At 49.2% G+C, this 18,356-nt stretch overlaps 1 protein-coding gene across 6 annotated transcripts in view; it reads right to left on the reverse strand.

Annotated features, from left to right (window-relative positions):
• Nucleotides 1–18,356, reverse strand: part of LOC140419754 (uncharacterized) — a 64,012-nt gene that overhangs the window by 6,413 nt on the left and 39,243 nt on the right. The window contains exons 1-3 of one of the 6 annotated variants that reach the window (XM_072503734.1): nucleotides 17,986–18,044; nucleotides 17,071–17,120; nucleotides 11,058–13,861 (exon numbers count right to left, since the gene is read on the reverse strand). In XM_072503734.1, coding sequence (XP_072359835.1) covers nucleotides 12,434–13,456 — 1,023 coding nt within the window. In that variant the 5' untranslated portion in view covers nucleotides 13,457–13,861; nucleotides 17,071–17,120; nucleotides 17,986–18,044 and the 3' untranslated portion in view covers nucleotides 11,058–12,433. Of the gene's footprint in view, nucleotides 1–11,057; nucleotides 13,862–17,070; nucleotides 17,121–17,985; nucleotides 18,072–18,356 lie in introns of those variants that run through there. The other 5 variants (XR_011946010.1, XM_072503733.1, XR_011946008.1 and 2 more) reach the window with 5 other exon arrangements.

Here is an 18,356-nt window from a genome sequence, read left to right on the forward strand (position 1 = left end):
TTCACAACTGGGGAAACAAATGATTCTGAATGAACTGCCCTCGCTAAAACAACAGGATGATAACGGCCCTTTTTGGGATAAACTGGACGAATTACAGGAGGCTCATGGGTTAACCAATGATGATATCCATTTATTGTTAAGGGCAAAGATCCCCACACTGGTATGGGCAAGCATGCCCCAACCATATAGGGATCGCACATGGGTCATGCAGAGGAGAGAGGGAAACAAGGACGCCTGCTTTGCAACCTTGAGAACGGCAGTGCGAACTGCCCTCGGGAGAGGTAGCCCAAATTGGACATTGATCACCCTACTTAAACACCTTATTTAAAGGAAAGGGTCGAGGATTATGCAGAGAAGAAATTTACGGCGTCTAAGCATCATTCAGGGACAGTGGCCCCCAGCAGAGATGATGAAATCTTTTTTAAAATGTTAACAGATGGAATGGGTCCGCACCTGACTAGGATCGTAGATATGGGACAACCGGTCGGGAATGATTTTAATCGGGTCTTAGAATGGGCCATGAAGGCACAAGCTAATTTAGGTGAAGGGTCCAAGGTGAGCCCCTTAGGAAAATTAGAAAGAGGAAGGCAGTGCTACACATGCGGAAAGGAAGGGCATTTCGCAAGGGAGTGTAGAAGCAAGAAAGAACATAAGCAGGGACTCCTGAGGTATCTGAATTGCAGAACAGGACACGAGCAGGAAAATTGCTGGGCAAAGGGAGGGGGCAAGGAAGGTCAGGGACCCAAAGCCTTAAAGGACAGTGTAGGATCGAATGCCCGAGGATCGGTAATACAGGTTTCAGCTGAGGATTAGCAAAGAATGTTCAGCGCCCTAAAACAATGACACGTTTCAGCCCACACTGGTCGAGAAAGGGACTCCCGGATATTTGTTGATGCGCTGTTAGGGGGCCAGCCATGCACAATGTTGATAGATACCAGGGCTGCAATATCCATCACCGATATAGATTTACCCTTAACCGGTCACACAACTCAGATCAGGGGGGTGGGGGATGGAGTCCGTTTAGCCACATTAAGCGAACCCACCCTTTTAGAAATTAGGGATTTTACTGTAAGAATCCAAATCCGGGTATGTAAGACTGCTGAGGGAACTATATTGGGGATAGATTGGCTAGAGCAATTGGGAGCAGTGATAAACGCTAAAACACAGGCCATTGAGTGGAGAAGGCCATGCAATGTAAGTCGGTGGGGAAGAAAGGTCTGGCATCACGTCCACAGCATGGCTCCAGTCACAACTGATTGGGGGCAACAGGGGATGTAGGGAATAGCACAGGCATATCCAGCAGTATGGGCCAGGAACAGGCAAGAGTGTGGGAGTCTGGGGGTGACTCCAGTCACCTTCACTGGAGACCCACACCCACCACATAAGCAGTATCCCATAAAAAGGGAAGCGACCAAGGCAGTAAGGGAGATAGTGCAAGAATTAGAAGCACTGGGTAAAAGAGACCCATTCATACACTAACTCTCCAATTTGGCCGGTAAGGAAGCCAGACGGCTCGTACAGACTGACGGTAGATTACACCAGTCTGAACAAGCACACGGTGAGGGAGTACCCCATTGTAGCAAATCTGACCACTTTTTGGAATAACCTTAGCCCAAAACAGAATGTGTTCGCAGTATTAGATATAGCCAATGGGTTTTGGTCCATTCCACTGTGGGAAGAGCATTAGGATAAATTAGCTTTTACCGTAGGGGGAAAAACAGTATACTTGGGATAGGCTACCCCAAGTGTTTCACAATATTCAGGCCATTTTCCATAGGAACATGGCAGAGGTGGTTGCCCAAGTGAATCTTAGCGGGACACAGAGTACTATACTCCAGTGTGTAGACACACTGAGTCAGAGTCAGAGAGACAAAGGGACAAAGAGACAGAGAGAGTCAGAGAGACAAAGGGACAAAGAGAGAGAGAGTCAGAGAGTCAGAGAGACAAAGAGAGAGAGTCAGAGAGACAAAGAGACAGAGAGAGAGTCACAGAGACAAAGAGAGAGAGAGTCAGAGAGACAAAGAGAGAGAGAGTCAGAGAGACAAAGAGACAGAGAGAGAGTCACAGAGACAGAGAGAGTCAGAGAGACAAAGAGACAGAGAGAGAGTCACAGACAGAGAGACAAAGGGACAAAGAGACAGAGAGACAGAGAGAGTCAGAGAGACAAAGGGACAAAGAGAGAGTCAGAGAGACAGAGAGACAAAGGGACAAAGAGAGAGAGAGTCAGAGAGACAAAGGGACAAAGAGACAGAGAGAGAGTCACAGAGACAGAGAGAGAGAGTCAGAGAGACAAAGGGACAAAGAGACAGAGAGAGAGTCACAGAGAGAGAGAGTCACAGAGACAGAGAGAGAGGCAGAGAGAGGGTCAGAGAGACAAAGAGAGTCAGAGAGACAAAGGGACAAAGAGACAGAGAGTCAGAGAGACAAAGGGACAAAGAGAGAGAGAGTCAGAGAGACAGAGAGTCAGAGAGACAAAGGGACAAAGAGAGGGAGAGTCAGAGAGACAAAGGGACAAAGAGACAGAGAGAGAGTCACAGAGACAGAGAGAGAGAGTCAGAGAGACAAAGGGACAAAGAGACAGAGAGAGAATCACAGAGACAGAGAGAGAGAGTCAGAGAGACAAAGGGACAGAGAGACAGAGAGAGAGGCAGAGAGGCAGAGAGAGGGTCAGAGAGACAAAGAGACAGAGAGAGTCAGAGAGACAAAGAGAGAGAGAGTCAGAGAGACAAAGGGACAAAGAGACAGAGAGTCAGAGAGACAAAGAGAGAGTCAAAGGGACAAAGAGACAGAGAGAGAATCACAGAGACAGAGAGAGAGAGAGTCAGAGAGACAAAGGGACAGAGAGAGAGTCAGAGAGAGGGTCAGAGAGACAGAGAGAGTCAGAGAGACAAAGAGAGAGAGAGTCAGAGAGACAAAGGGACAAAGAGACAGAGAGTCAGAGAGACAAAGAGAGAGTCAAAGGGACAAAGAGACAGAGAGACAGAGAGAGAGTCAGAGAGGCAAAGAGACGGAGAGTCAGAGAGACAGAGAGAGAGTCAGAGAGACAAAGGGGCACAGAGAGAGAGTCAGAGAGACAAAGGGACACAGGGAGAGAGTCAGAGAGACAGAGAGAGAGAGTCAGAGAGACAAAGGGACACAGGGAGAGAGTCAGAGAGACAGAGAGAGAGTCAGAGAGACAAAGAGACAGAGAGAGAGTCAGAGAGACAGAGAGAGAGAGAGAGTCAGAGAGACAAAGAGACAGAGAGAGAGTCAGAGAGACAAAGGGACAAAGAGACAGAGAGTCAGAGAGACAAAGAGAGAGTCAAAGGGACAAAGAGACAGAGAGAGAGAGTCAAAGGGACAAAGAAACAGAGAGTCAGAGAGACAAAGAGACAGAGAGAGAGTCAGAGAGACAAAGGGACACAGGGAGAGAGTCAGAGAGAGAGTCAGAGAGACAGTCAGAGAGACAAAGGGACAGAGAGAGAGAGTCAGAGAGACAAAGGGACACAGAGAGAGAGTCAGAGAGACAAAGGGACACAGAGAGAGAGTCAGAGAGACAAAGGGACACAGAGAGAGAGTCAGAGAGACAGAGAGAGAGTCAGAGAGACAAAGGGACACAGGGAGAGAGTCAGAGAGACAGAGAGAGAGTCAGAGAGACAAAGGGACACAGAGAGAGAGTCAGAGAGACAGTCAGAGAGACAAAAGGACACCGGGAGAGAGTCAGAGAGACAAAGAGACAGAGAGAGAGAGAGAGTCAGAGAGACAAAGAGACAGAGAGAGAGAGAGAGTCAGAGAGACAAAGAGACAGAGAGAGAGAGAGAGTCAGAGAGACAAAGAGACAGAGAGAGAGTCAGAGAGACAAAAGGACACAGGGAGAGAGTCAGAGAGACAGAGAGAGAGTCAGAGAGACAAAGGGACACAGAGAGAGAGACAGAGAGAGAGTCAGAGAGACAAAAGGACACAGGGAGAGAGTCAGAGAGACAAAGAGACAGAGAGAGAGAGAGAGTCAGAGAGACAAAGAGACAGAGAGAGAGAGAGAGTCAGAGAGACAAAGAGACAGAGACAGAGAGAGAGTCAGAGAGACAGAGAGAGAGAGAGAGTCAGAGAGACAAAAGGACACAGGGAGAGAGTCAGAGAGACAGAGAGAGAGAGAGAGAGTCAGAGACAAAGAGACAGAGAGAGAGAGAGAGTCAGAGAGACAAAGAGACAGAGACAGAGAGAGAGTCAGAGAGAGAGACAGAGAGAGAGAGTCAGAGAGAGAGTTAGAGAGAGAGAGTCAGAGAGACAAAGGGACAAAGAGACAGAGAGAGAGAGTAGAAAGAAAGCCATCTCAGTAACTCCAAAATCCCGGATAGCAAGCGATGGGGCTATTCGATTACTGTAGGGCCTTTGTGTATAAGTACTCAGAGCTTGACCACAGAGGGTAGGCAGTCCCGAGAGCAGGTAGAATGGGGACTGGAGTAGGAAACCGCTTTAAAAAAAAATTAAAACATGCCCTCACTTTCGCCCAGCCGCAGGGTGACCAGACCTGACCAAACTCTTCCATTTATATTGGGATAGTGGAGAGGGGCATCGCGGCAGTAAGGGGCCAGAAACACGGGGACCGAATGTGACCAGAATTATGAGTTAGTAAATCAGTCTGTTCAGAACAAAATTGGTCGTAGCATAAACACAAAAAGAAATTTTACTCGGTAGCACAGTCAGTTCGGTGCAGAAAAATTACTTTAAAATTAACGCGTTGAAATGGACACGGCTCAGCTCCACCGGGGTCCTAGCGCCAGATGACTCACAGAACTTTTACTCACCTTGTCCTCCCAAAGCTACCCAGCTACCTAGATCGTCACTAGCAGGAAAAATTATGTTTAAAAAGTTCATGATAAAGTTAGAAGAACACTCAGTAAATTACTTCGACCATCATATAGACTGAAAAGATACAGTTAGAAACTCGATCCCATTTACTCTTTAAACTTCTATTTCCCAATATTTTAGATGAAGTAAATAAGAACTGTATTCAGAGAAAAATCTGGTGTAAAGAAAAACCATTCGGTAGCTCCACAGAGTATAAGACAAACCTTAGTAAAAGCCTTAGCATGGGATAGTGCCCATCGAGGGACATAACAAGATTAAGCAAATGTGAAGGTTCTGGTGGTGGAAGAGGTTTAAAAGAGATAGCCAGAATCAAGCAGCGGATAGTCTGTGCCCAATGCGAGCCAGGGGCGCAGAGGTTTGCAACGCAAGGGGAAATGATATTTAAGTGTATCAGACTCCTGGCTAGCAGCTGCATAGCCTAACGGGGGAAAGTGATAGACATGCTGAGAATTAAAGAGTGGGAGGAGGAGAAGGATTGCATCCGAATCCGAAACCCCAAGGCAGGGGATAAGGGTCGACCAAGAGAAGAACAATTTCTGCAGGAACTACGAGAAGGACACTGTTTCGTCATATTCTCAGATTCAGGACGTTGTTGCTTGGACTGTTACACAAAAGGACTCTTAACCATAAAGGGCATATGTGATGTCCACACGGGTTTCGGAATGTGGGGATATACATGTAATGTAACAGGACCACAAGGGGAAGTTTGGGTATTTGGTCCGTATTTGAATATAACAGCCTGATGGGCCAGTCTGCCCCCCTTTGTGTGGGAGCCTGGCCTTGACGGTCGCCACTGTCAGAAATACTGTACATATAATAGGTAGGTTTGGATGTAATGATGTTAGATGCATGGTTTTAGTAACTGGATATCAAAAACATACCCAATGCCCTCAATTGGTTGAACCCCCCCCCCCCCCCCCGGACAGATTTGCTAGATTAAGACAGCCCAAAACCCTGCTAAATGATGTCACGGGGTTACTCGACGCTCAAAATGTTATGACCACCCCAGAACCATCAAGTGGGCAACTATCAGACCACAGGAAGCCGTAGACGGCTATAATTATAGGGTAGCCCCCGAATCAAGAGTCCGTAGGAGAAAGTAAAGGAGCAGTTGAGGGGACATTTGAAGGTAGTTACAGGTTTGAATCCTTGGGTACGGTACAGGAAGGCTGGGCTTACCAAACTGGATCCAGGGGACACAGCGGGGAGGCCTGGCATACATGAGCACCGCGGAATGCTGCTCAGAATCCGAACACTACATAGTATGTGCCTGTAAGACTCTTGAACCTTTGTCCAACAGCAGCAAGATGACAGTCGATGTCCGGCCTCTACAGGAAGCTTTTAAGACGACGCAGGTAGGCCCTACACAGTGGTGCTTCACCACACCGGAGACAGAGATCATTTCAGTGGCCTACTTTGTTGGAGCGACCATAGCTTTTGCCTGCAGGTAACGGACTCCCTTACAGTAGGAGGAGAGTTCCACCTCTCCGGGAGAACCTCAGATGACCTATTCTGGAGGGATGATTCCCTTGTACATCGACGAAACGGCAGGCAGCATAATCAGGCAGGCCATGCACAGGGCAATGGAACTCGCTCAAGAGTATGTCAGGCACCCCAGGGAACAGACAAGTAAGGGAAGGATCTAGGTGAACCTAGCCATACAGCAGCCACCCAGGTGGGACTCTCTAGGACCCAGCACTGGTGGGAAATGTTCATACCAGGGTCAGCAGAGTGACAAACTGGTGGGAGGCAATTAGGATGGGGATGATCATGGGGGTAGGCATAATACTGATATGGACTACAGCAAAGAAAGAGGGAAAAGGTCTTGTTCACACCCGAAAACTTCCCAATGGCCTAATCCACACCCGGGAATGTTAAAGATTAGCTGCTGGCATTTACAACAATAGGGTTTAGGATGCTCTCTGTATGTCCGACGGGCAGGCCACCCTGACAGACACAGAACAGCACCCTCAACTCAAACCGAAAGGAAGGAGGTCACACAAGGTATCCACAAGGTAACATTGTTAACAGTAAATCTTTGCTTTTAATAACAAGATGCCCACAAAGCGATTATGGTTACAGTTATGGCTATCTTGGGCGTGGCCAAGGGGAGGGGGGGAGTGTTCGCGGAAGAAATTGCTGTATGCATTAAAGAATTGATACAAGTAATAATAAATGTTGAACCTTAAAAGAAAAGTCACCTGCACTCGGGATAATTCAATCATCCTACAGGGCATTAGGATAAGAATGGGGACCCACGTCACAGAAACCATGGCTCCAGCCTGTCTGCGAGAGATTCATTGTCCAGCCCAGAACAGGGAATAAAAACACATTAACACCCCATCAAGGAGTTCAGGTATATGTTGAACAGAATCCAGGAGATTGTAAAGAAGCATTGTATTAGTTGATCGTTTTCCCATTAAAGGGCCCAGAACATATGCATACTGATCACCTTGTATTGTTCCGAATGAATTGATGATGTCAATGCCTACTTGTAACTCTGAAAGAACTTTAAATATATATGCATGTAACTTTGAATATGATCAGAGCTGACTTTTGCGAGCTAAGGGTAGCAGCAGAATTTGTCTCTCCTGTGTGCACACAGCAATTTCGAATAAACGTAACTTTTTGCAACTCCACGCAGTCGAGAAAAGACTCTTGAGTATTTCTTCCTTCCAAGAAAGAGTCTCCCCACCTTACAAGTATGTGGGACTTCTTCACACTGCAAAATCCCAGCCAATTGGTAGTTGTGAGTTGCAGGATAATTATGTCTTTACTTTGTAATTCCATAATCCAGCTGCGCTGTCATATTGGGGACACGCCCCTCACTCAACCCTTTGTTAATAATGCATCTGGGGTAAGTGAAATGTGTAGAATTATTGAATCAAACTCTACCATGTATTCTGTGTTACTAACCAGGAAACTCCCAATATCTTCTAGCACACAGGTAGATCAATTTCTCCACAGGAATTAATATGTGTGAGAAATCATCCGGGATTCTCAGCATGAACAGTGGGGGGGGGGGGGGGGGAATGTGTTTTACATAGAAAATAGGAGCAGGAGGAGGCCATTCGGCCCTTTGAGCCTGCTCTGCCATTCATTATGATGATGGCTCATTATCCAATTCAATAGCCTAATCCTGCTTTCATCCCCTTCACCCTAAATGCTATATTGAACTGCTTCTTGAAAACACACAGGGCCGGATTCTCTGCTCCTGAGACCAAGAGTTGACACCGGAGCAGGTTCAGTGAACTTCTATGACAGCAAAACTGGCGCTGCACCTGGATCAATACACCAACCATTAACCGCACTGGGGCCACGTGGGACATGATCGATTCCAATGAAAAGCGGTGTCGGTATCGCCAGGATTGGGATTGGCACTCGAGAGGCTGACAAGCTGCAGCTGTGTACTAGCACTCCACTCCACACACACACTCATCCCAGCAAACAAGATGGCACTGGTTGTGCTGGAGCACAGTCATCCTGTTGATGGGTGGGCTGGGGAAAGAGGGTATCCCGGGTGGTAGCCTGGGGGACAGTGGGCAGTCAGCGGTATGCACAGCCACGTGGCTGCCTTGCAGGCTGCTGCAATGTTGCTCCATGCCCATCCACCCCGCTACTCCCGCAGCCCTGGCAGAAGTCCCCTGACCAGCGGCGCAACTGTCAGCACACCACGGTGATGTTGGACACTTTCCGTACTCTTCCGGGCCCGTTTTCCCTCAGCAGCCACGGTGCCTGTTTCACGATTTTTAAAAGCACAAGTGAACCTTCCCCCGCCCCCCCCCCCCTCCCCCCCCCCCCCCCCCAGCGGAGGCCCCGGAGAATACTGGCTCAGGCAATTATGGATGCCATTTACTGTACATGCGGAGTGGAATACATTGGCGCCACTGTCAGGGTACTGGAGAATTGCGATTTGGCATGAACTCAGCACCGGCCACAATTTCGGTCAGAACCAATTCGCCCAATCGCCTTTCCCGATTTAGCATTGGCTGATGGAGAATCCCGCCCACAATGTTTTGGCATTAACTACTTCCTGTGGTAACGAATTCCACAGCTCCATCACTCGCTGAGTGAAGAAATGTCTCATCTCTGTCATAAATGGTCTACCCCGTATCCTCAGATTGCGACCCCTATTTCTGAACACACCGACCATCGGAAACATCCTTCCTGCATCTCCCCTGTCTTGTCCTGTTAGAATTTTATAGGATTCTATGAGATTCCCCCCTCATTTTTCTCAATTCCGGCAAATACAATCCTAGTTCGGTCTCTCCTCATACATCAGTCCCCCCATCCCAGGAATCAGTCTGGTAAACCTTCGCTGCACTCCCTCTAGAGCAAGAACATCATTCCTCAGATAAGGAGACCAAAACTGCTCACAATATTCCAGGTGTGGCTCACTAAGGCCCTGTACAATTGTAGCAAGACATCCTTGCTCCTATACTCACGTCAGGATAATACTTTGAGACAGCATGTCCCAGTTCTCCACCATGGGATTGTCAGTGTGAACAGGGTGGGATGTGTTTGGAGACAGGATGTCCCAGTTCCCCACCCTGGAATTCTCAGTGTGAACAGGGTGGGATGTGTTTGGAGACAGGGAGTGGGTTTCTCCATCCCGCCGTACCTGATTTCTGATGCGGCACGGCATCGGGATTCTCCGTTTCGACGCCGGGTCAATGGGATTTCCCATTATGGGGCAGCCCTACGCCGGGGGGCTGCCTGCAAAATGGAGAATCCTGACGGCAGAGAATTCAGCCCTGTATGTCCCAGTTCTCCACCCTGGGAATCTCAGTGTGAACAGGATGGGATGTGTTTGGCTGCCTCACGGCGCTGAGGTCCCAGGTTCGATGCCGGTCTGGGTCAATGTCCGTGTGGAGTTTACACATTCTCCCCGTGTTTGCGTGTGTTTCACCCCCACAACCCAAAGATGTGCAGGGTAGGTGGATTGGCCACGCTAAATTGCCCCTTAATTGGAAAAAATGAATTGGGTAGTCTAAATTTTTTTTTTTAAACGATGGGATGTGTTTGGAGACAGAATGCCCCAGTTTGCCGCTTTTAAGGGACCAGGAGAGGACCAGATGGATTGAATGTTGATGCTTTATGACATCACTGCAGTTCCTGGTATACAACCTCCCTGAGCCCAGCTCATTATAGGCTGGCAGTGATTGGTGAGGCAGTGCAGAGGGAGTTTTACTCTTATCAAAACTGTGCTGTACCTGCTCTCTGGTGATGTTTGATGGGGCATGTACTGGAAGTTTTCCTTTGCATCCAGCCTGCTCTACACTTGCCCTGGGATTTTTTGAGAGAACGATTTAGATGGAGCTTTGTTCTGCATCTAAGATTTACATTGGAATGTTTGATTGGAAATTGTAGGGGGAATTTACTCTGTTTCTAACAGACGCTGTACCTTCCCGAGTGGTTTCCACAATGGATCAGGTACATTAAATTCTCTGAGCTTTAAAGCTCCTTTGACAGATTAAATTAATTAATTCACAATAAATTTTGAATGGAGAGAGGCTGTTTAAATATCCTCTGTGCGGAATGAATGAACTCCAGCTGCTGAGGCACTGGTGAGTTCACATGCAGGGCTTGGATTCTGCTGTTATTCATCACGTTCAGGCCTGGGCCTTGTCAATGAACTGGAGTTTCTGTGTGATTTAAAAAAAAATCATCTCAATGGTGTTTACGATTCACAATTTTCAATGCTGGGGCTTTTCCCCAACATTCCCTGCAAAAGTAAATGTGCCCTGTTTACTCTACAGGAGCTCAGTGTGCAGGTGCGATGCTGGACAGTAGCGGAAGCACGAGCAGTGCTGGTTTGTTCTGAATCATGAGAGTGCTAGACGTGCTTTTCCAGCTGGTGGGAGTTGTAGCACGCAGAGAATTGAGTCTCCAGATAAAACCTGCTGATGGCCACAAGCTCAGAATAAAAAGCTGCTGGTCCCAAATTTTCTGGTCAGGGGCTTTTTCCCAGGAACAGTCACAGGCTAATGGTGGCCATCTTGATTCAGGGAGTAGCAGAGCTCGTGCATGGCCATCCTGGTGAGAGAACAGGGAGTGGGTGGGGCTTCAGGGTCTCAGTGACTGGGAGAGAAAATGAATGAGTTGTTAACTTCACTCTCAGTCTGCACACAGGTTAGAACTGAACAGAACCAGAGTAGAGGGTGGGGGAAAACTGGGAGTCGAGGAAAGGATTGGTGGAGATGGCACAATTAATTAATAATAATCTTTATTCGTGTTACAAGTATGATTACATTAACACTGAAATGAAGTTACTGTAAAAAGCCCCTAGTTACCATATTCTAACACCTGTCCGGGTACACCGAGGGAGAATTCAGAATGTCCAATCCACTTAACAAGCACATCTTTCGGGACTTGTGGGAGGAAACCGGAGTGCCCGGAGGAAACCCACGCAGACACGGCGAGAATGTGCAGACTCCGTACAGACAGTGACCCAAGCTGGGAATCGAGCCTGGGAACCTGTTGCTGTGAAGCAACAGTGCTAACTACTATGCTACTGTACCGCCCATTGCTATCGTGCTGCCCACTGTTTGGTTTGGCTCTTACCACAGAGGGGGAGCATGTGAAATGAGAATTTACAGCTTTGGAGAATTAGAAGAAAACATTGACAATGGAATTGTCTGCTCTGAATTTTATACAAGGTATTAAACAGGAAAATTTGCAGATGAGAAATTCAAACCAAACATCACATTGAGGGGTAACAGTTATTCGATTCATTAGAACCTGAATATCACAGATCTTTGAATGTGGAAGGAGCAATGTTAAGTCAATTCTGCCTATGGGCAAAGATTTCAAATATTATTGTGACTGTAAAAGGGCCGAGACACACACACCCAAGTGAGAGTGTTCCAGTGAACTGACTGTGAAAAGAGCTTCACCCAGTTACACAGCCTCAGAAAGATCATATATAGGGTAAGTCAGTGGGAAATATTCAGCAGATAAAGTATAATTTGGGATAACACCATGCTACTGTGCCACCTGGATGTGATAAACAGCAGCAACAACAGCTGAATCCAAACCCTGCTGTTGTCTGTGAACTTGCTGATGTCTGTGCAGGTTGTTTTTCATAGAATCTACAGTGCAGAAGGAGGCCATTCGGCCCATCGAGTCTGCACCGGCTCTTGGAAAGAGCACCCTACCCAAGGTCCACACCTCCACCCTATCCCCAAAACCCAGTAACCCCACCCAACACTAAGGGCAATTTATCATGGCCAATCCACCTACCCTGCACATCTTTGGACTGTGGGAGGAAACCGGAGCACCCGGAGGAAACCCACGCACACACGGGGAGGATTTGCAGACTCCGCACAGACAGTGACCCAAGCCGGAATCGAACCTGGGACCCTGGAGCTGTGAAGCAATTGTGCTATCCACAATGCTACCGTGCTGCCCCTAAAGTCAGGTTTGACTGAGTGAATCTCCTCCCACATACGGAGCAGTTAAACAACCACTCCCCAGGGACTCCCCAGTACCGCTCCCATGTGTGGACATACGGGTAGCATAATGGTTAGCACTGTTGCTTCACAGCTCCTGGGTCCCAGGTTTGATTCCCGGCGTGAGTCAGTGTCTATGATTCTGTTTCAGTGTGAACTCGCTGGTGTTTCAGCAGATTCTGTTTACTTGTAAATCTCTTTTCACAGTCAGAACATTTAAAAGGTTTCTGATCAGTGTGAACAAGTTGATGTGTAGTCAGGTGGGATGACTGGGTGAATTTCTTCTCACACACGGGGCAAGTGTATGGTCTCTGCCCAGTGTGAACTCGCTGGTGTTTCAGAAGGTTCGATGAATCAATGAATTCCTGCCCACACGCAGGGCAGGTGAACGGTCTCTCCCCAGTGTGAACTCGATGGTGACTCAGAAGGTGGGCTAACCGAGTGAATCCCTTCCCGCACACGGAGCAGGTGAATGGCCTCTCCCCAGTGTGAATGTGTTGATGTTTCAGAAGATCCCTTTTGCTTTTAAATTTTTTCTCACAGTCAGAACAATTAAAAGGTTTCTGATCAGTGTGAACAAATTGGTGAGTCAGAAGGTAAGATGAACAAGTGAATCCCTTCCCACACACGGAGCAGGTGAACGGCCTCTCCCCAGTGTGGGTGCGTTGATGTATCAGTAAATACTTTTTACTTTTAAAGCTCTTCTCACAGTCAGCACATTTAAAAGGTCTCTTATCAGTGTGAACACGTTGGTGTGTCCGGAGATTCGATGACTGAGTGAATCCCTTTCCACACACGGAGCAGGTGAATGGCCTCTCCCCAGTGTGAGTGCGTTGGTGGAACAGTAAATCATTTCTGCTTTTAAAGCTCTTCTCACATTCAGCACATTTAAATGGTCTCTGATCAGAGTGGACTTGATAGTGAGTCCGGAGGTTTGATAAAGCATTAAATCCCTTCCCACATTCCAGACAGGTGAATGGCCTCTCACCAGTGTGAACATGCTGGTGTGTAATGAGGTTGGATGACAGAGCGAATCCCTTCCCACACACGGAGCAGGTAAATGGCCTCTCCCCTGTGTGAATACGTCGATGAGTTTCCAATTCAGATGGGCAATTGAAGCCCATCCCACAGTCCCCACATTTCCACGGTTTCTCCATGGTTATTGACAGGTTATCAGGTGTAGGTGGGATGCAGATTTGAGGTCACTATCAGATCAGCCGTGATGTTATTAAATGGTGGAACAGGCTCACAGGGCTGAATGTCCAATTGCTGCTTCTTGATTCCTTTGGTGCGAATGTCCTTATGTCTCTCCAACTTGGATCATCAGTTGAAGCCTGAGTACGGTGTCTCCCTGATGTAAATGCGGCAATTTAATTTCATGCTCTGTGATTGGATAAAGCTCAGTTACAGCTAACTGTGGAAAATTACTTAGATATGTGTGTCTCAGTGCTTTTCCAATCACAGTGACAAAACAGACAAACATTTCTCCTTCCACGTTGGAAGTCCTGATGAATCAAGTGACTCTGTCCGATCTCGACATAATGTTTGCACCTGCAAATATTCTGCAAAAGGAAATTACATTGAATTATTGTGAATCCCATATCAGCCTCCCCGAACAGGCGCCGGAATGTGGCGACTAGGGGCTTTTCACAGTAACTTCATTTGAAGCCTACTTGTGACAATAAGTGATTTTCATTTCATTTTTCAATATGTAAGACACAAACAGGCCATTCTGTCACAGATTCTGCTGCTTCCATACTCTTTTTTTTTAAAAAAATAATTTTTATTAAAGGTTTTCATAAAATATCAATAACAAAATGAGAAAGAAAAAAGAACCCAACAGGGTTAAGTACAAAACACAATCTAAAAAAGCAACCCCCCAAACCCCTCCCCCCCCCCCCGTGCCTAAATAATAAATTAACATTAACACCCCGACTTAAGACAACAGGTGTATATACCCCCTCAGACCCTTCCAGTGTAAATAACATAAACAAAAATAAAGTAAACCCCCCCCCCACCCCCCGAGCTGCTGCTGCCATTGACCAATGTCTATCGTTCTGCCAGGAAGTCTAAGAACGATTGTCACCGCCTAAAGAACCCTTGTACCGACCCTCTCAAGGCGAATTTCACCCTCTCCAATTTAATGAACCCTGCCATATCGCTGATCCAGGATTCCACGCTTGGGGGCCTCGCATCTTTCCACTGGAGGAGAATCCTTCGCCGGGCTACCAGGGACGCAAAGGCCAGAATTCCAGCCTCTTTCGCCTCCTGCACTCCCGGCTCCTCTGCCACCCCAAATATTGTGAGCCCCCAGCCCGGTTTGACCCTGGATCCTACCACCCTCGACACCGTCCTCGCTACGCCCTTCCAAAATTCCTCCAGCACTGGGCATGCCCAGAACATATGGGTGTGATTTGCTGGGCTCCCTGAGCACCTAACACACCTGTCCTCACCCCCAAAGAACCTGCTCATCCTTGTCCCGGTCATGTGTGCCCTGTGCAGTACCTTAAACTGTATGAGGCTGAGCCTCGCGCACGAAGAGGAAGAGTTCACCCTCCCTAGGGCATCTGCCCACGTCCCCTCTTCGATCTCCTCTCCCAACTCCTCCTCCTACTTACCTTTCAACTCCACCACCGAGGTCTCCTCCTCCTCCTGCATCACCTGGTAAGTTTCTGAGATCTTCCCCACTCCCACCAACCCCCCCGAGAGCACCCTGTCCTGTACTGTGTGTGGCAGTAGCCGTGGGAATTCCACCACCTGCCGTTTGGCAAACGCCCTTACCTGTAAGTACCTGAAGGTGTTCCCCGGGGGGAGCCCATACTTCTCCTCCAGCTCACCCAAGCTCGCGAACTTCCCGTCCACAAACAGGTCCCGCAACTTTCGTATCCCTGCTCTGTGCCACCCTGAAAACCCTCCACCTGTTCTTCCTGGGGCGAACCGGTGGTTCCCCCATAATGGGGTCCACGCCAAGGCCCTAACGTCCCCCCTATGCCGCCTCCACTGCCCCCAAATTTTGAGGGCCGCCACCACCACCGGGCTCGTGGTATACCTCTTTGGAGGGAGCGGCAGCGGCGCCGTTGCCAGGGCCCCCAGACTCGTATCCACACAGGACGCCGTCTCCAGCCTCTTCCATGCAGCCCCCTCCCCCTCCATCACCCACTTGCGCACCATTGTCGCATTGGCGGCCCAGTAGTACCCACAGAGGTTGGGCAGCGCCAGCCCCCCCCATCTCTACTCTGCTCCAGGAACACCCTTCTCACCCACGATGCCCCTCGCGCCCACACAAACCCCATTATACTCCTGTTAACCCGCCTGAAAAAAGCCTTCGGGATAAACACGGGGAGGCACTGGAACAGGAACAAAAACCTTGGGAGCACCGTCATTTTGATTGACTGCACCCTACCCGCCAGGGACAGCGGCAACGCGTCCCACCTCTTGAACTCCTCCTCCATTTGCTCCACCAGCCTTGTAAAGCTAAGCCTATGCAGGCCCCCCCAGCTCCTGGCCACCTGGACCCCCAAATACCTGAAGCTCCTCTCCGCCCTTTTTAGTGGGAGCTCGCCAATCCCCCTCTCCTGGTCCCCTAGCTGAACTATGAACAGCTCGCTCTTCCCCGTATTGAGCTTGTACCCCGAAAAGTCCCAGAATTCCCTAAGGATCCTCATTTCCTCTGGCATTCCTCCCACCGGGTCCGCCACATACAGCAGCAGGTCGTCCGCATAAAGCGACACCCTATGCTCCTCCCCGCCCCGCACCAACCCCCTCCAGTTCCTCGACTCTCTCAGTGCCATAGCCAGGGGTTCAATCGCCAGTGCGAAGAGCAGGGGGGACAGGGGACACCCCTGTCTCGTCCCTCGGTGCAACTGAAAGCACTCGGACCTCCTCCTATTTGTGGCCACACTCGCCATCGGGACCACATACAACAGCCTAACCCACCTGACAAACCCCTCCCCAAACCCGAACCTCTTCAGCACTTCCCACAGGTACCCCCACTCTACCCTATCGAAGGCTTTCTCAGCGTCCATCGCCACCACTATCTCCGCCTCCCCCTCCCTCGCCGGCATCATGATAACGTTCAAAAGCCTCCACACATTCGCGTTCAACTGTCTCCCCTTCACAAACCCCGTCTGGTCTTCATGGATGATCTGCGGCACACAATCCTCAAGGCTAAGACCTTCGCCAGCACCTTTGCATCTACATTTAGCAAGGAAATCGGTCTGTAAGACCCACATTGCAGGGGATCCTTGTCCCGCTTCAGGATCAAGAAGATCAGTGCCCGGGACATCGTCGGGGGTAAAGCCCCCACCTCCCCTGCCTCATGCTGCTTCCATACTCGACACACATCTCCTACTGTCCACCTATCTCATCTCAGTCTTTCAGCTGAATTTGATTCCATTTTCTCTCACGTGCCTGTCCTGTTTCCTTTTGAAAACATCTCAGCACTTTCCTCAATTCATTTCCATGGTAATGACTTGCACATTCTAAACCTGTGAGTAAATAAATTTGTTGGTATTGCCCCCTTGGATTTATTCGTAACTAACTTATATTTATGATTTGTTGTTTATTGATGGTCCCGGTTTTGGGCTCTCACATCGCCCCCCCCCCTCCAAACTACTGGCAATTTTAAAGGTTTGTATCAGGTCACTGCTTAATTCCTTGTTTTCAATAGAAAAACGGCCCCCCTCAATTTAATCTTTCCTGATGGCTGTAATCTCTCATTTTACAAAAGTCATTACCGTCAATGCAGGATAGAAATCGCTAAGAGACAAACCTTTCTGTTGGATTGAGTTTCTTGTGTGTAAATTCTCCAATTCTAACTCCCTGTAAAAGGAGTTTACAAAAGTCATCACTGTCAGTCCAGGATAGAAATTCTGAACAGACAATTCTAATTTATCTGGAACATTTTTCCCTCTCTTGTTCCCCCAAAGCTGTCAATCCCCGTCCCACACACTCTCCCTCCTCCCTGGGCTGAAATCCAAACCCATCTCACCATCTGCACCATTTCTTTCCTCCACTCCCAGTTTTCTCCCTCCCTCTCCTCTGCCTGGGTTCAGTTCTCCAGCTCCTGTCTGCAGACTGACAATAAAACCAATGGGTCTTATTGGGGGTTTGGGGCCTCCAGCGGGTGTTTGTGAATCCTCCCCGCCCACCTGCCAGGGTTTCCTTCCTTGCCAGAGATCAGAGTCCTCATTGATTTGAGTGCAAAGTGGAAGCTCTTATTTATTACCCCCCTCCCCCATCCTCTGATGTGAACCATCCTCCAGTGTCTGAAGCAGGATGATGCCAGTTAACCTGGGCCTGTTCCCGGGAGGGAGAAGCCCCCCAGCTGCAAACCAGGGAGCTGACAATGATGGTGAAGGGTTTGCTCCAGCTCACAATGCCCGGGAACTGATTGACGGCAGGTTCGGACCAATAGGAAGAGGGGACGGAGCTGGAGGACCGAACCAAAGCGGCGGGTCCTCCAACCAATCAGTGAATGGGAGGCGGGGCAAAGCCGGGGGCTCGATCTCTACGCATGCGCCCCGCACATTTAGTCCACCCGGGCCTGTCTCGGGGGAAAATCTGAGCCGCGTTCACCGGTTCAACTGCTGTATCCGAGCTCCGTATTCGGGGCTTGAGGCCTACACAGCGTGTTTATGAAGCCTCCCAACCCACTCGCCAGCTCCATCCCTCCCTCATGACTTACCGCTCGGTTTGTGACGGCTGAGGAATTGCACCCTACTGCCTGAATCCCGACCTGTCATCGGCAGTGCGCATGCTCGAACTCACGTGGGTGACCGGGGCTCAGCCCCGCCTCTCATTCACTCCGATTGGCTGGGGCAGCAGCTGTCCCGCTCGGTCCTCCAGGCCTACCCCTCTCTTCTTACTGGTCCAGAGCTGCCGTCAATCACTCCCCGGGCATTGTGAGCTGGAGCATGCGCAGTGCCGATGCTGCACTCGGCCGGGAGGTTTCACTGAAATCCGGTGGAGGCTCCAAACCCCAATAAGAAGTTTCCGGGCCCGGGTTTGCATCGAGCGGCGGGGCAGCTGCGGCCTGCTCCCGGTGACAGGCCTGAG

This window comes from Scyliorhinus torazame, chromosome 5 (genome assembly GCF_047496885.1).
Source record: "Scyliorhinus torazame isolate Kashiwa2021f chromosome 5, sScyTor2.1, whole genome shotgun sequence".
In the NCBI taxonomy this organism is placed as follows: Eukaryota; Metazoa; Chordata; class Chondrichthyes; order Carcharhiniformes; family Scyliorhinidae; genus Scyliorhinus; species Scyliorhinus torazame.